This window comes from Barbatula barbatula (assembly GCF_947034865.1).
Source record: "Barbatula barbatula genome assembly, chromosome: 10".
Lineage (NCBI taxonomy): Eukaryota > Metazoa > Chordata > Actinopteri > Cypriniformes > Nemacheilidae > Barbatula > Barbatula barbatula.
The window spans coordinates 21,019,135-21,041,401 of record NC_136773.1 but is presented as its reverse complement, the minus strand read 5'-3'; the positions used below and the strand labels follow the sequence as shown (position 1 = coordinate 21,041,401).

At 38.5% G+C, this 22,267-nt stretch overlaps 1 protein-coding gene across 3 annotated transcripts in view; it reads left to right on the top strand.

Moving 5' to 3' along the window:
• LOC306899435 (voltage-dependent calcium channel subunit alpha-2/delta-1) overlaps positions 1–22,267 on the top strand; it is an 82,752-nt gene that overhangs the window by 50,216 nt on the left and 10,269 nt on the right. For all 3 annotated transcript variants that reach the window (XM_079465675.1, XM_079465676.1, XM_079465677.1), the window contains exons 18-28: positions 361–435; positions 7,308–7,379; positions 8,332–8,403; positions 8,495–8,556; positions 8,978–9,054; positions 15,471–15,531; positions 15,753–15,850; positions 17,838–17,919; positions 18,420–18,482; positions 20,412–20,515; positions 20,998–21,084. In XM_079465675.1, the coding sequence (XP_079321801.1) occupies positions 361–435; positions 7,308–7,379; positions 8,332–8,403; positions 8,495–8,556; positions 8,978–9,054; positions 15,471–15,531; positions 15,753–15,850; positions 17,838–17,919; positions 18,420–18,482; positions 20,412–20,515; positions 20,998–21,084 (853 nt within the window). The remainder of the gene's footprint in view (positions 1–360; positions 436–7,307; positions 7,380–8,331; positions 8,404–8,494; positions 8,557–8,977; positions 9,055–15,470; positions 15,532–15,752; positions 15,851–17,837; positions 17,920–18,419; positions 18,483–20,411; positions 20,516–20,997; positions 21,085–22,267) is intronic.

Sequence of the window (22,267 nt, the reverse complement as noted above, 5' to 3'; positions counted from 1 at the left end):
GCGCAGTCCTGCGGTTTTGCACATATACAGTAAGATCAATCTAAAGAGGATATAAACCCAAATGTATAGATTGTACCAGGGCATCTGTTTGTACTTTCCTTTGATTCGTAAATGGTTGTGATTTTCTGTTAAGCTGAGAGGAATGTTTCCAGATGATCCGACACATTTGATTAACTCTAAGTGCTCAGGGGTGATTGACAGCTCGGCCCGGCGTTCTCGGGGGATATTAGACGGTACCGCGCTAGTGAGGGATTAGCCGCTAGATCTCTCATGAACCAGGCCCGTTTGGTTTTAGCAGGGTTTGATGGTGGTCTTTCGGGCAGAGGCGTCCTCACTGCTCTATTGTTTTGTTCGTTTCAGATTGGCCCTAACGGATACTATTTTGCAATCGACCCCAATGGCTACGTACTGCTCCATCCAAACCTCCAACCAAAGGTATTGAAGCATTCTCTCCACCCACATTTTTGATATGACATGTGGAGATTTAAGGATGCAGAAAGAGGTTTTATCTCTTAAACTTCATCTTCTTTTATCCATGTTAATATCATAATTTTTGCCTTGACGTGTATTTGATTATCAGTGTGATTTATTATGTGCTGTGCATATGATAATCTCTCTCTTTATCTTAAACCATCTCCCCAGCACTCTTTCTATCTCTGTTGTATATGTGCTGAATATTTATGTCCCATTCTGCTTGTACACATTTGCGCTGGAGACTTAAAGGTGCTGTGTGTAACGTTATTGAGGATCTATTGACAGAAATGCAATACTATATACATAACTACGTCTTCAGGGGTGTGTAAATACCCTACATAATGAAGCGTTGTTTTTATTATCTTAGAATGAACTATTTCTAGCTACATACGCTGTGGGTCCCCTTGCTTGGAATTTGACATGTTGTTTCTTAGGGGTGGTTATCACAGGGTACCTCACGATACGATTCGATACGATACGTGATATATGGCTCACGATACCGATAATATCACACCGATTCTGCGATAATCGATATATATTACAAATCGTTTTTCCAGTAGCTAAAGAAAATGTATAACCAGGTTGATTTCTGCATATAACAGCCCCTTATTTAACCTTGGGAACATCTCAGTGTTAACCAGCTTAAATAAAATAAACCTGAAACATCTCATGCAGCAACTTTCATTAAACCTAAGCACATTAACGTTCATTCTTATTTCTTCACAGCGCATCTGCCATCCTAAATTCTTTCTCTGACTAGTTAGCGTGTGTTCCCGGTTCCCTTATTCACATATTAAGCGCCACCCAGTGGAGCCATGGAAATCTATGTAAAGCGTCATCTTTTATTAACTATAAAAAATATCGATGTTTGGCGCCGGTGTATCGATTCTCGTATCGCACGGCGGATGGACGACGATACATAGCCATATCGATATATTGTCCCACCCCTATTGTTTCTACAGGTAGCCCCATACGGACAAACTGCTCTACAGAGCGAGTTTCGTAAATACGTTATCTCCTTCGGCAAAGAAGCAAAATCATGACGACATCTTAGTTCTATGTCAGCCTCCGTAGTGCTTCCAAAGGGAGGGGTGGAGAGAGCTGTTGATGGCAGTTTTCAGCCTCACCACTAGGTGCCGCTAAATTTCAAACACTGGACATTAAAGTTTTTTCAAACTGAGCTGCTTGAGAAAAGTTGTATTTTCTTCTTGAACCGCTTTTTTCTTTAACAGTCCTCTTTTTATGTACATAAAATTACACATGAAGTCTGCTTAATGCAAATATTTTTCATGCTGTACATATAGTTCATGCAGCGTTTTATATCGGCCGAAACAAACAGGAACGACTGACATCTGCCATTGATTCAGACCATATCCTCCTCGCCAAGTGCATCTGACCTCATGTAAAGCCATAGATTGAGAATGTATGAACACGCATTTGCAGCATGTAAACAGGCCCGCGTACATCTTTTCCTTTGGACCGGATCGCCCGGCGCCTGTGCTGGGTGAGATTTGCGCGTAACCTTTGCAAATGGCCTGAAGTAATGCACTTCAACTGGCAGCAAACCCGCATATATGTTTCTCAATGGAACTGTTTAATATCAGTCTATCTGTGGGCCCTTTTGATTCTGGCATTCCACCACACACATGGGCTGGTCTGTATTTAATCTTTTATACAGATTGCTAAAGGGAAGAGACGTACTTGTGTGTTCGTGCTCTGAATGGTGTCGGAGACAAGCAGGGTCGTAGTTTATCCTCGGTCTGGACCGTAAAAGCACCGTCCATCACTTTGCCTCGGACAGTCTCAGTTTGAGGAGTTAAAGCACATTAAATATTACGTCTGGCCGGGCGTAGATTGAGAATGGTTTGGACATTCTCTGATTTAGGCTGACCACCTCGGTGTGGTTTTGGAGATATCTATCCGTGAGGTCGCTTTGTGTGTGAGCCGAGGCAGGTGCCGATGTCAGGGGAAAAAACACAATATTTGCTGTTAATTCTATATTACAATAACATATTCCAGGTCGAGAATGTGTAGAGCATTAACTTCTTTCCACAAGCCAGTCAATCAAACATCCACAGCAGATTTCCATCTCCGGCGACAGCGAGAGCGATTGTGACATATTTCCATCTCCCCTCAGAGTAACATCCTCCGGCTTGAGATGAAAAGGACTTACCGAAACAAACTCGGAACACAACTCGCAAACAATCCGTTTTTTTAATGAGCTCGGCTGTATTGTTAAAGCCATAAAACTGAGAGAAGCGCATGTGCCGTGACAACGTAAACACCAGCAGACCCTCGGCGGTCTTTTATTGCTCCCAGCGGGGTCTTGCATTGACTCCATGTGCTCAGCAGACCGCCGATCTTTTGCTCGAGTTTAGCGGGCCCGTTCCGATCAGATCTGAAGGATTGATCTCTCACGGACAGATGTTGAGACGGATCGGGCGCGCTGATTGAGGGAGACACGCAGGCATTGAAACTCTGAACCGTGAATGCTGTACTTAACCTGATATGCAAACACAAGCTCCTCAACCAAAGGGTGCCAGATCTCCTGGAAACAGTTCAAAGTGCTTCACCAGCATCCTGCAGTGCACAACACATGCCTGAATTTGTCAGCTAACGTTAAGAGAAATCAAGCACTTCGAGGGAGAGTCTTTCAAGGGACTTTGAACACACCAGGAAGGGCTAATTTGATTTTGAAGGCCTATTGAACGAACCCTTGTAGTATGTCGGCCACATGTTGTCCCGTCCGCCTACCAGCGAGCAACACAGTAGGAAGATGCATGCGACGAGATTGGATTTATCGTCAATGCTTTTATTTCCTTTAAACAGCCTCTTCCATGATGGATTGCAGTGTAGCAACACTGTTAACAAGTGGTCTTTTTAAAGGCGCATGCGTTTGAAGTTTCAGGCGTCAGTTTTTGGCATCCATAAATCATTTTGTGTTTTTTTAAATGATATAGGCTGATGTTTATCCTTTCCATGTTTCTTATTAGAAAAGGATTTTGAACCGTCGCCACAGGCTAGATAAAAAGTTGGCCGTTTCGTTCCTTGAGGTGAGACCGTAGTGGTAGAAGATGTGGTCCATTCTGTCATAGGCCACCGAGTGATATAGTGCTAAATAGCTTGTTTAGTTTGAGGAATATTATGTATAGCTTGCTAACTAGCTAGTCGTAGATGGCTTGAAGTCAACATATCATCCACATTATTACAGGGCACAAGACCTCAATGCTTTTCCTCTTTCACATTGTTCCTTTAAATACTTCTATAAACATGCTTCAATTCTGCATCTTTACATTTTTACAGAAGCTAGCATACACTTTAAAAAATGTGATGCTTCAATTTATATTCAAATAAAGAGCTCAGCTACGAGAAGATTTTAAGGAGGACTGGCAAAATAAGTACATCTTGCAAAAACGTGCGCAGGGTTTACTGATTCCCAAAAAATGACAACAAGATGTTATGACATTAGAGGATCCATGAATATTGATAATACATAATAAACATTTTAGTCAATATTTGCTTTATTTCATGTGACCATGTTTCCTAGACCACTTCGCAAGATGGTCCAACAGCACCTCCGATCTCATTTTAGTCTGAAAAATTACTTTATAAATGTCTTTGGGCCGTTGAAAACCAAAAAGATATTTTGAAGAATGTAGAAAAGCAGACAGCTCTGGGACACTTTTGACTACCATTGATTTTCCTACTGGTTTGGTTACAAGCATTCATCCAAATGAAAGATTATAGGTTATATAAACTAATCAAAATAAGGTTATACATTTTATCTTGTCTTTAAGTTAAAGAAGCTTACAATCATACAACAATTTTAAAAGTTGAAATTACTTATTTGATTGTTTAAAAGTGTAAGGCAAACAATATTTTTTTACATTGTTGTACAAATATGCTCCCAGACATTACTTTTGGCCACTACTGTACATGAGTGTGTGAACAGTCTGAGACACATCTTGGCTGGCTTCTGTACAGTTTTTGAGTTGAGATGCATAAGTTTGGAGTAGTCCAACTGGAAACAAATGTGTGTTGCTAAACAAAAGGACATTGTTGCGAAAGTAAGAGCGTCCAAGAAAAAAGTAGTCACTGCGTTTGCCAAGGTTTGTATGATTCTGTTGTTTGACTCTGAAATGATTTGTGACAAATGTACAGTGCATCCCCAGCACAACAACAGTATATTCTGCCGTTCCAGTTATGACCACCAAACCTCAAAGAGCGCTGTACAATTTTAAAGCAACAATTTATAACCTTTGTAAAGTAAGCTTCAATTTTTAGTTTCAAGCAGAGATGGTAAAGGAGACGAGGGTTAATGTAACGTTGGTTTGTACAGTATGTGTACTGGTTATGAGGGATGATAGTATGCAATCTGATGTTTGTTTGTGTCGGGTTTGGAGTCAATGGAGATATTTCCTGTCTGCTGGATCACGCGGATAATGATTTTATTTTCCCCCAAACAAATATACTGAGGAGATGAGCAGAGCATTTTCAGGAGTTCAGCCAGAGGAAACCTGGAACCGTGACATCGACTTTCATGTCGTGTGTGATCTGAACTCACTTAACCTTCAGTCGTAACGTGAATGAAAAAGATGACGCACATACAAATGAAAACACATGAAGACTGCACAGTGAAAAATGAGCGTGTGGGGAAAGAAGACAAATATTTGTTGAGACGGTACATTGACTGTCCCACAGTGGCGTTATGGGGAATCGACCTCTTGATGTATTAAGTCAAATCGTGCTCATTTGTTTGGCTAATAGTTGCGAAAGTCTGTTTCATATTTGTTCTCATAAATGTCAAGAAAGTCCTTCACCTTAATATTTGTATTTTTAATTCTACAAAAAATGATTTATATTTATATGGCGTTCATTATTGATATAAATGCATGTGTTTTAGTTAAGATATATATTTAAAGACAACCGAATGCAGACTTCCGTTTGCGTTCAAATATGATTTGAATGTGTCCCGCGTCTGTTTCGTGTCAGTGTTACTGTATGTTTTGTGAAGTGTGGCATTGCCCCTGTCTGTCGGCTGGGCTGGGGTGGGAGGATTTGGGTGGGACACACAGCGACTTGTGCAAATCCGCCTTTCCTGTTTATATAAAAATGACTGCTACTTGGTCAACATGTGTTTCACAGAGTGTTTTACAGTGGCCCTTGGAACGTGTTTTGACACACATACAAGTCACAAATAAGATATTTGGTCAATTTTAAATCAAACAAAACTGTTCCAAATGTTGCGATTAGAAATGCATTCGCATACAAACTGATGTGTAAGCAAAGACCTTTGTGTGTTTATCTAATGCAGTGACATTTCTACAGATGGTGTAAATATCTAAATGCTTCCAGCGGCTGCTGTGCATGTTTGATCCAAATATTGAAAAGTTATTATCTTGGCAAGAAAAGAGCAAGACTAACCAAGGTGGACTTTTTTCGATTACTGACACTTGCTCAGTTGTTTTTTGTGCTTTAGAGCGGAAAACACATGAGATATTTCTAATGAGGTTTTTTCTGCCTTCGGTTCTGTATCTCGCTCTCTTAGACACTGTATTTAGTGCTATAATAGGTTTAGTCAACGTAGCTGGCATAATATGCTTTTATTGAAATGTTTAACATAAACACTTCGGCTCTAAGATGGCATGGCAGTGTGTTTTGGGCATTTAAGGGCGCTGCATATCTTATGTATGGTTAAAGGTGCCTTGAAAAGACAACTATGAACAATATTTGTATTTGTCTCTTACTTTCTGTCATTGGGGGTTTGGGGGCTGTCATCAGACTGCCACATAAAGCCAACACATGTCAGTCATGTCTGAAGGATATGTGGCTTCACCCGGGGGGCAGTAGCTGAGCAGAGGGTGACCCCGACACTTTGAATTCTGTCTGTATCTCATTATGCTCCCCTGCTTTCATATTCAGCAGAGATCCTTCGACCTCGTCCTTTGATTCTTGCTCTCAAACATGTGCCCTTACATATCAATCCTTCCTTTCATCCATCCATCATTCATTCATCCATCCACCTATCCATTCATTATTTGAATTTCTTCTCTCTTATAAATCATTCAATTTTAGATTTTTTTTCTTTCTTAAAATATATCTTATTTTTATGTAGGCATGATATTCTCTGTTTTTGATTCTCGTGTTTTTTTATCTTCATCTTCCCACCTCATCCTCATCTTTGGCTGATTTGCATGTTTGCTGTTATTTCTGCACCTGACGTAAGACTTTGAGTGCTTTCATTATTTTGTCTAACACAGATGCCACTCTTAAAAAGAAAGGTGCTTCAAAAGGATCTTCGATGCCATAGAAGAACCCTTTTTTCCTAAATGTTTCCATAAAGAACCTTTAACATCTGAAGAACCTTTCTGCTTCACAAAAGGGTCTTTGTGACGGAAAAAAGGTTCTTCAAATTTAGAAAGAAAGAGATGTTTTAAAAAAAGCTTTGACTGAATGGTTCTTCTATGTCATCTCTGTGAAAAACCTTTTAAGCACCTTTAAGAGTGTGTTTTGTTTCTTGTACTTACAAAAACGTTTACGTATGTGTTTCTAAAAGGTTTGTTTGATTTAGGATCATGTGTACTTTTGGTTGACATGTACTGCTATATGTGATGTACTGTATACATATTTCTGTAACATATTTAAAATGTGAATGTTTATTTAAGCGTGACACTAAAGCGTGACTTAAAATATTTTTTCTTCCTTCTCTTTGTAGCAGAATTTAAATCATATTTACACCTCCATAAACCAACTTTATAAACAGTGGACATGATCCACTTAAGAAGATCGAAAACTAGAAAAATTCTCATGATTCTTTTGGTTCTACACTCTAGAACCCCAAATTCCAGGAACCTGTCACACTGGACCTTCTCGATGCCGAGCTGGAAAATGATGTTAAGGTCAAGGTAGGTACCACACATAAACACACACCTAATTTATTTTCTCCATTGGCATGTCATAAAATACTGTTAAACCTGTGTGATTTTCTAATGCAAAACACAAAAGAATGTATTATTCAAAATGTTGGTAACCAATAAAACGTTGGTCCACATTGACTTTTATTGTATGGACACAAAACCAACGCAAAGTCAACATTTTTCTTAACGTCTTCTTTTGTGTTCTGCAGAAGATAGTCACACCGGTTTGAAAAGATAAGGCGTGTAAATAATGAGAGAAGTTTCATTTTGAAGGTGAACTATCTCTGAGTTTTGAGTCTTGAACCTATTCAGAAGTTAAATTAATTGGGACCTTCAAATATTATATTGTTAGAAAACAAGTCATTTATGAGGAAATTCTCTTGCCTTTGCATGAAGCATTGCATTGATCTATATGCACAGAAAGATGGAAGTGGTGTGTTTAGACCCGACCATGTGTGTGTTCATGAGTGTTGACAGATTAAGGCATTACGCTCCTGCTAGAAGCAGACTAGAGTCTGTAGTTGTTATACTGTATTTTCTCTCATGGGTTGGTTTCTATTAAAGCCACTTGTAAATTCTTACCAATACAGAACATTGCCGTACTGAAATCCACCCATTTGCGCTTGCGACATCTAGTATTGTGTTTCGCTGTATAATGGGGGATTTTAGTCCTTTCTTAGTAGTTGACATAATACTTTAGCATCCATGTTTACAGGGTTTAACATGTATAATGATAGGTCATTTAACATTTCGCCACAAATCACAATGGTTGCTAACTCTGCCTCTGTCCCTTTCTATATGTTACAAGTGTGATTCGCTGACCATAAAAACTAAATTAAAGATGAATTTTATTCTTACAAAAAAAGAGGATGGTACCAAGCTGTTCAAGACCTTGTATTTAATGACATTGCCATTATAAGTCTCCCCTTTATTCTTTTAGATACGGACACAAATGATTGACAGAATACCCGGGGAGGATACCATAAGAACACTTGTGAAATCTCAGGATGAGGTGTGTTGATCTTTCATAATGCTTTTCCTACTCCATACATGCCCTTAATTTTTTCTGTCATGTTAAGTTCTTTAATTTTTAACAAAATCAGAGATACATCGATCAAGGGAATAGGACCTACACCTGGGCGCCTGTTACTGGTACAGATTACAGGTTTGTGCTCATAAATGTTGTGGTCTTGGCCGTTTCTCAATATGCGTTCTTCCTCGGCCCTCGTGTTTTCGCGCTACGTCATCTTTCAGTTTGGTTCCCATACCCAAGAACACAAGTTCAGAGAGCGCATGAAAGTACCCGGATGTGTAATTGATATCAAGGATGCATTGAATTCAGAGTTTTGCGCGTAGCAAAAACTACCTGCTTGTAGTCCCATAAGTCATTGCGGCTCTTCCATCCGAGTTCGTTCTGCCGATCCTGCTTTGCAAGAACGGTCTCCGCAAGAGCACAAGTTCTTCGCATTCTGGAAACTGAGAAACGGCCCTTGTTTCAGTGTTTCATAAACTGTTTGAACGTTTTGTCACTATATTTAAAAACACATTCTCTTTTTTTCTCATTCGGTGTGCGGGTGTTCCATCAGCCTGGCCTTGGTCTTGCCCAAATACAGTCTGCACTACATCCAGGCAAAGCTGGGGAACACTATAAAACAAGCCATGTGTGAGTACGGTCTGTTTGCCCAGAACACACAAACCAGCTCCACACGTTAACTAAACACAATACTGTCATGGATCAAGATCAGATCGACTGTGTGGTGTGTGCCGTGTGCTATTGTTTTAATGAAATCGATGAAGAGCGTTCACAAATGTTTGAGAGGTCTGCTTGTTTGTGTGTTAAGTTTATGGCGTGTGTGCAACCTTGATTGTCAGGCCTGCTCTCTGTATTAAACTGGGGTCCAGCTGGTCTCCACCCATCCTGAGCAGTGTAGCCAGGCGTTTGATCTGACTCTCCCCAGCACACAGGGGCCCCGGCTGGGATGAGAGACTGCAGTTCTCCCTCCCCTCTGGACATGTGCTGCTAGAGTCCACATCTGCACACACACACACAGAGAGAGAGAGAGAGAGAGATGAATTGTTAGACATTTCTGCACACAAGCTTTTATTGTACCTTTACTTACATGCACAACACAGCTTTCTGTATTTAAGTGCAAGGTCAATCCAACTTTAATCCAATCTTCTAACGTGTTTCCTTTTCCTTTTTTCTGTCTTTTAAACTGTTAAACACACAGCACAATGGGGCAAGTACATTCTATCCGTCTTGTTCTGAACTCTTTGTTTTGCTGATATTAGACATTACGGTATCACTTTATAATTGATGTTGTATTTGTTAACATGAACCAGCAGGAACTAACAATGAACATTCTAGCTTTCTCAGCATTTATTAATCTTTGTTAATGTTAGTAAGGTCAATAATATGTTACTTCATTGTGCAGTTCTAATGTTACCATTGATTTCAAAGCTGTTTACAGGGTTTTTCCTGGCTCACAATGAGGCGGAGGTGGTGCCATCCTGATCTTGTACACACACACGCATGCACACACACGTAGACCTACCGTACCTTTAAGTGGCTTAACCAAAGTGACTTCAACATGTTAAAAGTTCTAATAAAATGATATTAAAATGACAACATTACTTTTATTCAACCAAACAGAAATGTTTTTTAATCAAATAATGCTTTTTATCATTTTTAACTTACTTTTCAGCCCACAATAGCCTGAATAAACCAGTCTTACTAAATGAGCAGAGCTCATTCACATCTTGCATTCTCTTGTGATTCACTTTAAATGATTCATTGATCTCGTATATTCGCTAGTTATTGAAAGTTCAATGAATCGGTTCAAATGAGTCATTCGTGTGCGAGTCGTTCTGAACACAATTTGCGTTTATGGGCCCTACTCGTGAACTCGCTGTGTACAGTAGTCAACGATTCAACTGCATGGAACAAGACATTACAATGATGTACGTCATGTTCATGTGAGAAATGTCAAGAAATTAAATGTACTTGGATGCAAAGCGAATAGCCGTGAAACACAGCAAGCTCTTGTTCTGCAACTCGTTTTAACGCCTCGGTGTGCTGATAACTAAACAGCGCCCTCCATTTTGGCGTAATGCCGCAACTGCAGTTACAAATGACAGTCTGTTAAATGCACCAGACATAGGTCTGAGGCGGCTGCCTCAAATTTCTATATGCAGGAAAAACCCTGTGTTTAGTCCACCCAAAAATCTTTATTTACTCACTCTCAATTTGTTTTTGTTCTGATGAACACGGAGAAAGATATTTGGAAGAATGCTTGTAACCAAGCAGTTCTTCGCCACCATTGACTACCATAGTAGGAAAATTTTGACCATTTGGAACAACTTGATGGTGAGTAAATGTAGACAGAATTTGAATTGTCCCTTTAATAAATGCTGTAGACGTATTATTCATTGTTAGTTTGTTTACCATCATCCTGATGGTAAAGTGTTACAGACATTTTTTATGTTCCTTGATATGTTTCTATACATTTATTTATTCATGCATGCAAATTTGTGTACGTTTCCTGCTGTTTTGGCATGATATGTTTGTGTATCTGCAATCGCTGAAAGTCTGGTGCTTATGCAGTTAAAACTAAAATGTTCAAGCGTCCAACTACTCGCTAATAGCAGGATTTACCGCGTTTGGTGTGAACACTGAGTTTCTGCCACTCTCATATTAATCTTGAGTACCTTGTATTGCACTCGTCGTATCTTTCGAAGAGTATTTAGTTTGATCAAATTTGTAAAAGAGAGATACAGCTGTCTGATTATTTCTGGAAATAGTACGTCATACATCCAACTGTTTTTTTAACAAGTTGACCATATTAAGCATGAGAAGCCAGCTAATTTAACAGTGTAAAGAAGTCAGAATGCATGAAATAGCATGTTACCCCATCTTTAATGGAACCATACAGTGAAAATTTGTTCTTTAAGTTCATCGTGTGGTAGCACCATTGTTATAAAAAATCTGTTGTTGGTTATTCACTCTCTTTCCATCCAAACCTGTATATGACTCTTTCTTCTGTGGATCACAAAAGAAGATATTTTGAGAAATGTCTCCGTGTTCCATACAATGGAAATCAATGGGGGGTCAGTGTTGTTCGGTTACCAACATTCCTCAAAATATCTTCTTTTGTGTTCTGTATAAGAAAGAAAGTCATACAGGTTTGTAATGTTATGAACATGAGTAAATGATAATTGCATTTTGGGGGGAATTACCTCTTGAAGTGTGTTGTGCTCTCTCTGTTTTTTCACTAGGGTGTTCTCGGGTCCAACCTTCATTGTAAGACTTTGATTTTATGTTTAGAAAAGCACTTAACAAACTGCACGTGTTGAGGTGTCATTCACTTCCATAGAGTAAACTGTGCAGGATCAGTTTAACGTGTAATACTTAGGAAAAATGTCTAAGTATAAACAATAGTAGAAGTGATGTTTGCCTTAGCAAGCACCACTAAATATCGGGCTCAAAATATGTCTTGCAACACAGGGGCCGGGCTGAAGGAACAAACTAGTATGTGGAGTTCTGAGCCAAACGTGTATTTTTCCCCACTTGTCGTTCACTGAATGTAATTGTTTTAGCATAACAGTGCTTCATAAGAACACATGGCTTCAGCTTCGGCTATTACAAGCAAGAAAGCCAAGAAATGAAACTTTAGCTTGTGTAAGAATGAGTACGAGCAGGTTTTGGAACCACAAATAGGTCACGTTGTGGCATGTAAGCAGTAATGCTCAGCTACTTGAGGTGGAAAGCAGCGGCCGCAGGAATTTAGTGTCGTGTATGAGCCCGAGCTTAATCCAAGCGCAATGAAAATAAGCCAGTTATAGTTCCGTGTCTAATTTATTATGTGCTTGGGTGCGTGTTAATGTGTTAATAATTCTAAATTCTGCCTTGTGTGAATTTGCTACTGCAGATATATATACACATGTGCGTGTGTGCTCTCGTCCTCCCCCAAATGGTTCTCTCTTTTTTCTCATCGTAAAGAGCCTGGCACAGATTTACGGGCTCGTAAAGAGTCAGGTCCATATGGTTATTGAGAAAGGCGAAAGAGGCGGCAGACCGGGTCAGGTCTCAGCGTACCCTCTCCGGAGGTGCTTCTGGATGCTTTAGGAGCCCTGACTCTTCGTTCTGGGTGCTCCTCTGGGCTTGTTTGAGCAAAGCTGAAAGCAGAGTGTAAACTTCAGACAGCCAGAACGAGAGAAGTGTGGCTTTAGGGAGCCGTGTAGAGCAAATAATGAGAAGAACAGGTAAACGCAGAGCCCTCTCAAGGGACGTGGCCTTACGGCTGGTCGTAACTGAAACCTGTGATGATGGACTCGGCCGCTGGGGCTGATCTCAGACCTGGCAGGACCTCGACTTGACCGGATATTCAGAGGCAGCTGTGTTTGTCACCGAGTGCTTCTGTTAGATCAGTAATGCAGTGGAAAAAGTCGGACGTGGTGCTAATTATATAGACGGCAAACTTGCTGACCGCAGAGCGCACACTCATTGACATTTTGACACAAACACGCTTTCTGTTAACCAGCAGGGTCCTCCCTGTGTGTTATCAGTGGGTGAAGGCCGGGTTGTTATGCTTTTCTGATCTGAAGCCCCCCCACCCACACATGCAGTAATAAGTGCTAATGAGAGAGTGTCTACAGACATCCGGTCCAACACCCCAATTACACAACTCATTGCATCCGCTTTGCTATTAATAATGTTTCATATAAACATCATAACCTGATGGAAATAATCCTTTTATAGGTCAAATGTAGGAAGGCACTCTTCATTTGTACTTTTAACGCATCCTCAGGTTTGATCACAGTAAACTATCACAATATGAGGTGTATGGAATAAATTGGACTAAACACTAAACTTTAGTTGTTTAGACAAAAGAATTTCGCAAAAAGCCACATCACAGCATGTCCCGCAATTGAATTGGGTTTTATTCTATTATGCAAATAAAGCAGGAAAAAATCATACATAGACTAAGATTTTCATTAAATTAAATTAAATATAAAAAATTCAAAATGGTTTAATATATGTTATTTATTTACAAAATTTGCCTTTGTAATTTCTTTGCCAAGACTCTTTAAATTCTTCTCAAATCTGAGCTTCAGTTCATACTAATAAAATTTTTGATATTATAAAAAATAAGTTATAAATTTATATATAAATAAATACACTTATTGATTATAAAATTAGCATTTGTTGTAGTTTTTTGGCGAGCCTCTTTAAATTCTCAAAGCTAAGCTTCAGTTTATACTCCAAACAGACCAATGCATTAAGTAAGCGATAATGTACAAGCAGCCGGTTGTTATCCCAAGAATAAACTCTGTGATCAGCACCCGACGCAAAGTGGCCAATCAGAAACAGGTATTCCAGGGCGCCGTGTAATAAGCTTTTTGAATGTTTTTTTTAATGAAATAATTGAATAAAGAGCAACCACTTTACTGCACATGATGAGATTCATTGATGGTCCAATCAGCTGTAAGATATTACTGAACTACAACTGTCACGTTAAGCCTCGCATATTTAATACATTCAGGCAAAATATTCAATAAGTTCAATGTGTCATTTGATCTGAACTTGTGTTCCTTGTGTAAAAAAAGCTGTCCCGTGGTTATGAATGTGAATTTAGATTTCTCCATTTTTAAATGTGAGAGGAGTCTCACTTTAAGCCCAAAAGCCACATGAAGCAGTGCGTTAATACGAGTAGGATTTGTTTCGTTTATTTGATGTGTTCTGTCCGTCGGGGATTCGTCTGAGCTGGTTCTCCAGAAGCAATGGCCTCAATGTGGCGTATATCCGGAATCAACAGCGTAATTAGACACACTTGGATCATTTGAGCAATTGTCTTGAATGTATTTTGTCTGGTGGTTTTGTTTCGAGGATTACGTTAAACAATGGGAACTGTAAAATGTTATATCTGTTTGTCTCTGCTTTGTGAACATGTGGATTAGGTGTTCCCATCTGATTGGTGAAATGAAAATCTGGAATTTTCTGCAGGCTGAGATGGTCTGGTTTTGTTTTCATTTAGACAGAGGGAACAAATTGTCCCAAATCCGTTGGCTTGCTCACTTGTCCCCTTTTTTTGCTAATGGCACACATAATTCATGCCAATTTGTTTTATTATTGCGTCAGTTGATGTCTGTATCAAGCATCAGAGTTATTGCTCGTGTCTGCCAAAGTCTTTGCTCAATTCTGTCATGTCCGTCATAACTCTGTGTGTGAAATGGAAAGAGCCGTCTTTATCTCTTTCTACACCTCTCTAATCTCAGACTCGACTCTCTGTTGTCTGTCCAGGCTCTGGCTTCATCTCAATATTCTGTCATGTGCATGTTTTATATGAAATGCCGTTTTCAAATTATCAGATTCAGTGTTGGATTGGTTGTGGGACTATGACAATGATAAAACTTTATCTTCTCTCTTTGTTCTCTGATTGGTCGGATTTTCACAACAGGGCACAAGGGCAAGTACTTCATCCTTATCTGATCTTCACATGTTATTTCAAACTAAAGTGTTTGTATGTTTTTTTTTGTCATTTGCATGCCTTTATTTCCGAGCTTGGCTCATACTTTACATAAAGCTGACAATGGGCCATAGTACATACGAAAATTCTAAGAAAATTACTAAATAATATTGGCCATAATATTTGTAGTTTTATGATTCAAAATGTTGATGATGTAATTTTACTAAGTACACTTAAAGTCCCCATGAAGTCAAAATTGTCCCCATGAAATCAAACAGTTTTATTACGTTTAGTATAAATATGTTGGCCTGAAGGATGTCTGTAAACAAGTGTGCTCAAAACATTGAACAAGATATAAGCATTCAAAAAGAATCTTTCACTTCCACCAAAATTTTATGACATAATTATACCCTCTATTCTTTCTGACCCTAAATTCTGGGTAATCTAAAGAGAATCTCTTTCAAAAAGATATGATGCGATACGATATTTAAACATATATTGTTATTTTAAGGCTAAATAATTTTTTTGTAAATCCATTCGTTTTGTGTTGCTTGCTGTTTTTCTTTGTTCCAGTTTTCATTTAAGTTTATCTAAACTCCTTCTCTCTCTCTAGCCTTCGACACCATGCAGCAGGAAAATTTTGAAGAATATGGCTACACCTTTATTGCGCCCAGGTAACACGCACACAAACACACCGAGTAGAAATGAAGACCTCCCACAGGCTGTCCTTTTGACAGGTTTATATGGGCTGTATCTAGACTACATTGGTCTTTGAAGGCCTGTAAATTCGCACCTTCAGACTCCGCTCCCCTTAACAATAAATCTGACTCAACAGAACAAAAAATGTTTGGCCATTACATCATTACCTTAATATTTTAACTTTACCTTTTTTCAGGGAATACTGCAAGGACCTCAAAATCTCAACCAACAACACTCAATTCCTGATGGACTTCAATGAGTACATAGACAGAAAAACCCCCAATGACCCAGCGTGTAAGTGCTCTTCACATTTATACAGTTACACATTTATGATATATGATACATGCTGCTGATTAATGTATGTGTAAACTGGAAGTGCGATCGTATTAACTTTTGTATTTTGAGTGCATTTCCATGTGAAATGTAATTTCGAATGAGAAAAAAGTGTGGGCGTGGCTTTCATTTTTCTCTGCGATTTGATTGGATGTATGAAAACAGCTGTTGCATTTTGAAAGGGAACTGGCAGCAGACTGACAGTTGAAGAGGAGTTAACGGATACTCCGTCCGAGCCATTTAACATACGCTCCTTAAAATGGATAGTCATTAGAGGACAAAAGTGCATTTTCAGATTTTAATTGAAGATTTTGAGGGAAAACACATTTTAAACAGAGAATGACCCACACTGATAAACTATTTACAATAAACATCAATAATTCATGAAAAAATAGGCATTGTCATTTTTTATTTCACTGGGACTTTAATAGCGCTTTTTTTGTACCTTACTTGTCCACTCAAAAAGGTTTGCACAGAGTGTACGTGTTGTTTATCAGAGCAAATGTGTACAGATTTGGATGAGTAGATGTTTACACAATTTTCTTTTTGGGTGAACTGTCCCTTTAAGGTTACAAATTATTTTTGGAGACACTACTGTGTCTTTGACAAATGTAACAGCGGTGGTCTCATCGATACATGATGGACTGATATTAAGGTGAGAGGGTTTAGATTTCTGTCTCATTGAGGCTGAGTCAGGTTGATTCCGGCTCGTGTGATGTCAGCGTGTGTGGCTGTCCCGCAGTCTGTGAAGGTGACCTCTCTAGATCTCTGTTTAATGGATTTGGGTAATTGATTTGTGTGGTGTGTAATGCACTTCTGATGACTCACTGGGTAGAGATGCTATCACAACACGACAGATATTAGTCACTTGCAAAACACTCCCAATGTTTGTTAGCTTTTTTATGACTCAGTTAGAAAAATAAAGCCATATTATGTTCATCTTTAGAAATAACAAGTTTGTCACCAAAGTGAGGCGGCCTCTGTGGGTGCTTTTATTCTAATGTATAATACACTATGCCCATTTTTTGCTTATTACAGAATATACTGCCCGTTGCGATTGCTTTATCAATGGTAAAGATATTTTGACAATATTTGGCTGTTTTTTGGCTAAATGACAAAAGTCTTTCCCCTCGTGCAGTGTTAAAACATTTGCATTACATTTATTCATTTGGCAGACGCTTTTATCCAGCGATGTACATTTCATTGTACTATACATTCATTTCTGACTATGTGCAATCCCCTGGGATCGAACCCACAACATTGGTGTTGCTAGCTCCATGCTCTAACCACTGAGCAACAAGAAAGCATTTGCAATGTGTAATTTATTTAAACAATTTTGCGCAGACCTCTTTGACTCGAGTAGTATTGTGATACCACAACCGTAATGATTTCCATCAAAGTCTATTGACGGAAATCGTGCCGCCATGTTTGCAACACCTCCAGGCAGCTATTTCAAGTGATAGTTGAAAAAAGATTCTGTCATCATTTACTCACCCTCTTGTCATTTCAAACCTGTACTTTCTTTCTTCCGCACAACACGAAAGAAGATATTTTGAAGAATGTTGATATCTTGCACCCATTCACTTACATTGGTTTTGTGTCCATGCAATAGACGTGAACGAGTGCCGGCACTGTTCGGTTACCAAAGTTCTTTTAAAATATTATCTTATGTTACACAGAAGAAAGTCATACTATGACAAGAGGACGAGTATATGAGGATTTTTTCTTTTTTGGGTGAACTATCCGAGGAAAGACAGATATTTTGAAAATCTGTCAGAAATCTGAATTAAATGGCATATTTACAACCAACGATTAAACATGACAGCAACCGTACCATAACTTTTACTTCCTAAGCTTAAATAGACTTCTGTTGTTTGTACAGGTATCCATGCTGTTTTTGCTTCTTTATTTTCATAAGTGTCCTCGCTATGCTTTTGTGTTTTATTAGGTAACATCAGTCTTGTGAACCGACTACTGCTGGACGCTGGTCTCACTGCTGACCTTGTCAAAATCTGGAAGGATCAGAATATGTAAGATCAAAAGTGTGAAAATAGCTTGTTTCAGAGATGAGTTTCGAGTTAAAGCCAAGTTTAAATGTGACCGTTTCATATTTTCTCAAAGTACAAAGCTCTATTAAAAGTCCTGTCATGAACAAAACTGTTGTCTTATTTTCAAAGGCAAACCCAAGAGTGTAGCAATTATTAGCTAAAGCTGGGATTAAAGAATCAGATCGTCTGGGAATCGAGAAACACGGCACTCTTACAATAATGTGAGAATAAGTGCTACATGATGTTTCAATTAAAATATCACACCGCTGACCCAAATCCTTTATAATGGTTTAATTTTTTAGGGAATTTGGCGACTGGTTGTCTTTATTGTTATTTGGAAAACCCTTAACACTTTAAAGTAATTAAATTTGATCTTAGGAATTTTAAGAAGAGAACTTCTTGTTACTTGCGGACAATGTTCTGTTGGACTCAGGATCAATACATTTCAAGATGTTAAACACGCTGTCTTTGTTTTTCATTAGAGAAGCAGTCTCAGCCAGGTTTGTGGCTACAGATGGAGGGATCACACGTGTCTATCCGAAAAGGTAAAGTTCCATTCATTGTTTTGTGATACCCGCAGCTCTCATCCCATCCATTTGAGAGATGCTAAATTCTTTGCGATCATTTCTGTCGGCGAGGCCTGCGGGGGGCTGGGTTTGAGACTGAAACATCCTCTCTTGAGCTTTACTTCAGAGGATGTGTCTAGTTCACAGTGACTCTTTGAGAATTCTTATGGGAGCCATGTGCAGTGCTCTCTCTCTCTCTCTCTCTCTCTCTCTCTCTCTCAAAGACACACACACAAACACACACGTCTTTATTAACTTTAATCTATAACAGTGAGTGCTTGAGTTCATAAACTTACTCTTGTGGTGTAAAACAGCAGGGTGGTGTTAAATTAGATACACTATTGCAGGTCTTTTCACATGTGGAAGTACTTATGCAATGTGTGTACAGGTGTTACTATACGTTTTAAAAATGTCCGCACGCGTCTGGCCCAAAGTTAACTTCCGGTCTATGTTTGGTTATATTCTAACAATTTATTTTATGTTCAATTTATATTCATACTAATATTTTATTGTATTAAATTTAATTAAAACTACTCATTGGTTATTGATTCTTTGCGGAGGTCTACTGAAAGTTACGTTTGGGCCACATACAGACAAAAAAGTCAAAAATGTGACAAATCATGTTATAATTGAGATCTTGTAATACTGCAAGCGGTTTTAAATACTGTAGAGCAGTATCTACACTTTATTGGATACCGTGTTAGATGGAACAAAATCAAAGTGTATGTCGGTTCAAAGTTCTCTGCCTTAGAAGTTACAGAAATCCCAAATTATGATTATTATAAAGTTTTCTGTATAATCTTTTTCTTCTTCATCCAATGATCCACTTATTAGATCCACAAATCTATGAAAGGCCCAATGACCTAAACGCTTCTGTACTTCTGTTGGTCATTTATGTGAGCAATTCAAATTAAACTTGTTTGTCAACAGTATTCATCTCAAGCTTTGAGTAGTAATAAAAGAAAAATTACTAAATTAGAAAATTATATTTCTGCTTTGCATGGTTTTCTGCTTAATCAAATATACCAATATATTAAGGAATAATCAGGAGTTAAGCTCTGTTACATGAAAAAGTGAAAGGTGCACGAATAATATTAACGTATAACGTTTTCAATGAACGATATAGATGCAGAAGGTTGTTCATAATAATTTCATGCACTGTTTAGGGAGACCTGATGGGAATATTACTACAGATCCAATAAGGATGAGAAGGACTGCCATTGATTTTTATTCTGAATTATTTTGCCATAGAGAACATTATGATCTTATTACAACTGATTAACTTTTTAATGATCTACCTCGTCTGGGAATAAAGAAAGACTGGCTTTAGACTCTAATGTAACATTTGAGGAAATTGCTGGTTCACTTAAACAACTTGCGACTAGACGTGCACCAAGTCTTGATGGATTTACAGCGGAATTATATAAATCCTTTCCAAAGTCATCGAAACAAGTTATGATTTGAAGATGCTGCCATGAAGTTGTCAAATGGCAGTCTTATGCCTTCCAAAAAAGGAGATTTGTGTTTGCTTAAGAACTGGAGACCTGTCGCTGTTTTAAATTCTGATTATAAGATATTATCAAAATGGTTTGCAAATCATATCAAGAAGGTTTTCGATTTGTTGATTCATGAAGTCCATTTTTATTGATTGGTTAATTTTTTCTTTCATTTGTGGGGCTTTAATATTTTTTTTGAGTGTATCTGGTGAGAATGAAAGTTTTATCTAACTGTCTTTTAATGACCTAATGAAGAAATTAATTTATTTTATTTTTGAGTTTTAAGTAAAAGGTTATTATGGAATTTTATGACATAATGGGAATTTATTTTTCTAAATTAAGAAAAGCTTTGTAAAAGTCAAGTCTCTCTCTCTCTCTCTCTCTCTCTCTCTCTCTCTCTCTCTTTTCTTAGTGGAGGGGAGGAATGGGGTGAAAATCCCGAAACCTACGATTCAAGTTTTTACAAAAGGAGTTTGGACAATGACATATACATCTTTACTGCCCCATATGTCAACAGTAAGAAACTTGCACACACACACTTCCTCATCACTGGCATTCTGCTCTGCTCAGACAGCTGTTGATCCACTTGAAATGCGCACCTACAGATCTCTCCCCAGGATGGAGTAAGATTATATTACTGGGGAATTACCGTTCAATGAGACTACCTCACATTCACGCATGTGTGGTCTGCAGCACTAACACACACAAGCACGGTCTATCAGCACCCATATGCCAAAACCCAACCCAGAGGGAACGCCTGGTCCTCGTGTTTATGGGAGGTTTCATGCTAACGTGAAAAGCAGATCTCTCACACATTTTAGTATCACATGTAGCCTTGGCAGGTTTTCCAGAAAGTGCATCCAAAACGGCATTGCAGAAGTTTGGACTCTAAACACATGTCTGTTAGGATTTGCTAAGAGAAAACAGAGCGGAAAGATCAAATCTGGCCGCTGTAGTAAATGCATGTTTTGTTTTCAGCTGTGTTTGTCTTTTCTCAGAGAGCAGGGAGTCTGGTTATGAGTCTGGTATCTTGGTTAGTAAAGCGGTGGACTTGGAAATTAATGGAGCAAAACTGAAACCAGCAGGTGAGCACTTACATGTCCATGAATCATGTTTTTCTTTAAATCTATCGTCAAAAGCTTTCATTTTTATTTTTTTAATAAAAAAAACAGAGATTTATAAATAAATAATATACAGCCACGAGAAAAAAAAAAAAGATATATATTAGTGCTGTCAAATGATTAAAAATTTTAATCTAATTAATTACATGCTATGGCGATTAATTAATCGAATTAATCGCACATACATACAGACTTTACAACAAGCTAATTTTTTTACCATTTATTATTGAATACAAGCCTATAACTCAGGCTACAAAAATCTTTAAATTCTTATCTCTGAATGAACACAAACCTATTAATTAGATTACAATGGTCATGACATTTTTAATAATTGTGAAAACAAACCAATGTCTCTAGGCTAATGACCATGACAATTTTGTTTGTAACTGAACACAATCTTATAAATTAGGCTACATTTCAATGGACATGGCATTATTGAACAGAAGCCTGTCCCTTATGCTACAATGGTCAAAATGTAACAATTAACAAAAATTCTTCTTTTAACCAGTTGCTAAGACAGACTAGCTTGTTAACATTTTCTGAGTTTAAAGATGCCCTTTTATTCTGCACAACAGTGCCAGCCAGGGAGAAAAGTCTTTCGCATGGTTCTCTGTAGTATATGGGCAGCGCACGGCATGTGATGATACGGAAGCTTTCTTGCCGCTGCGAACATGTTGCGTGCGCTGTCAGTTCCGATGGTTGTCACATTTTCACGGACGCCCCAGTCGTCGGCCACTGTTAGAAACTGTTCGGCACATGCATCAGAATAGTGCCGTGTGACTGACTTCAGCACGGTTAACGCGAATGATTTAAGTTTCCAGTCACAATCGATGACGTGCGCAGTAACACCTAGATAGTTATGATTGCTGATTGACGTCCAGTGATCTCCAGTTATGGCCACGTATTTAGCTTTTGTCAATGGCTCCATTGAGATCTCTTTTGTACTTAAAATGGCCATTCAGCAAGCCATGCAGTTCTTCGTGCTTTTCGTTTTGCATCTTGATCGTTTTGTTACTAGAAGGCTGCAATTCTAAAAAGTGTACAGGTCTGTCGAAGGGCGGGGTGCGTTAAAAATATTAACGCGTTATTTTTCCCAGTGATTAATTAATCAAATTAACGCGTTAAATTCCCAGCCCAAATATATATA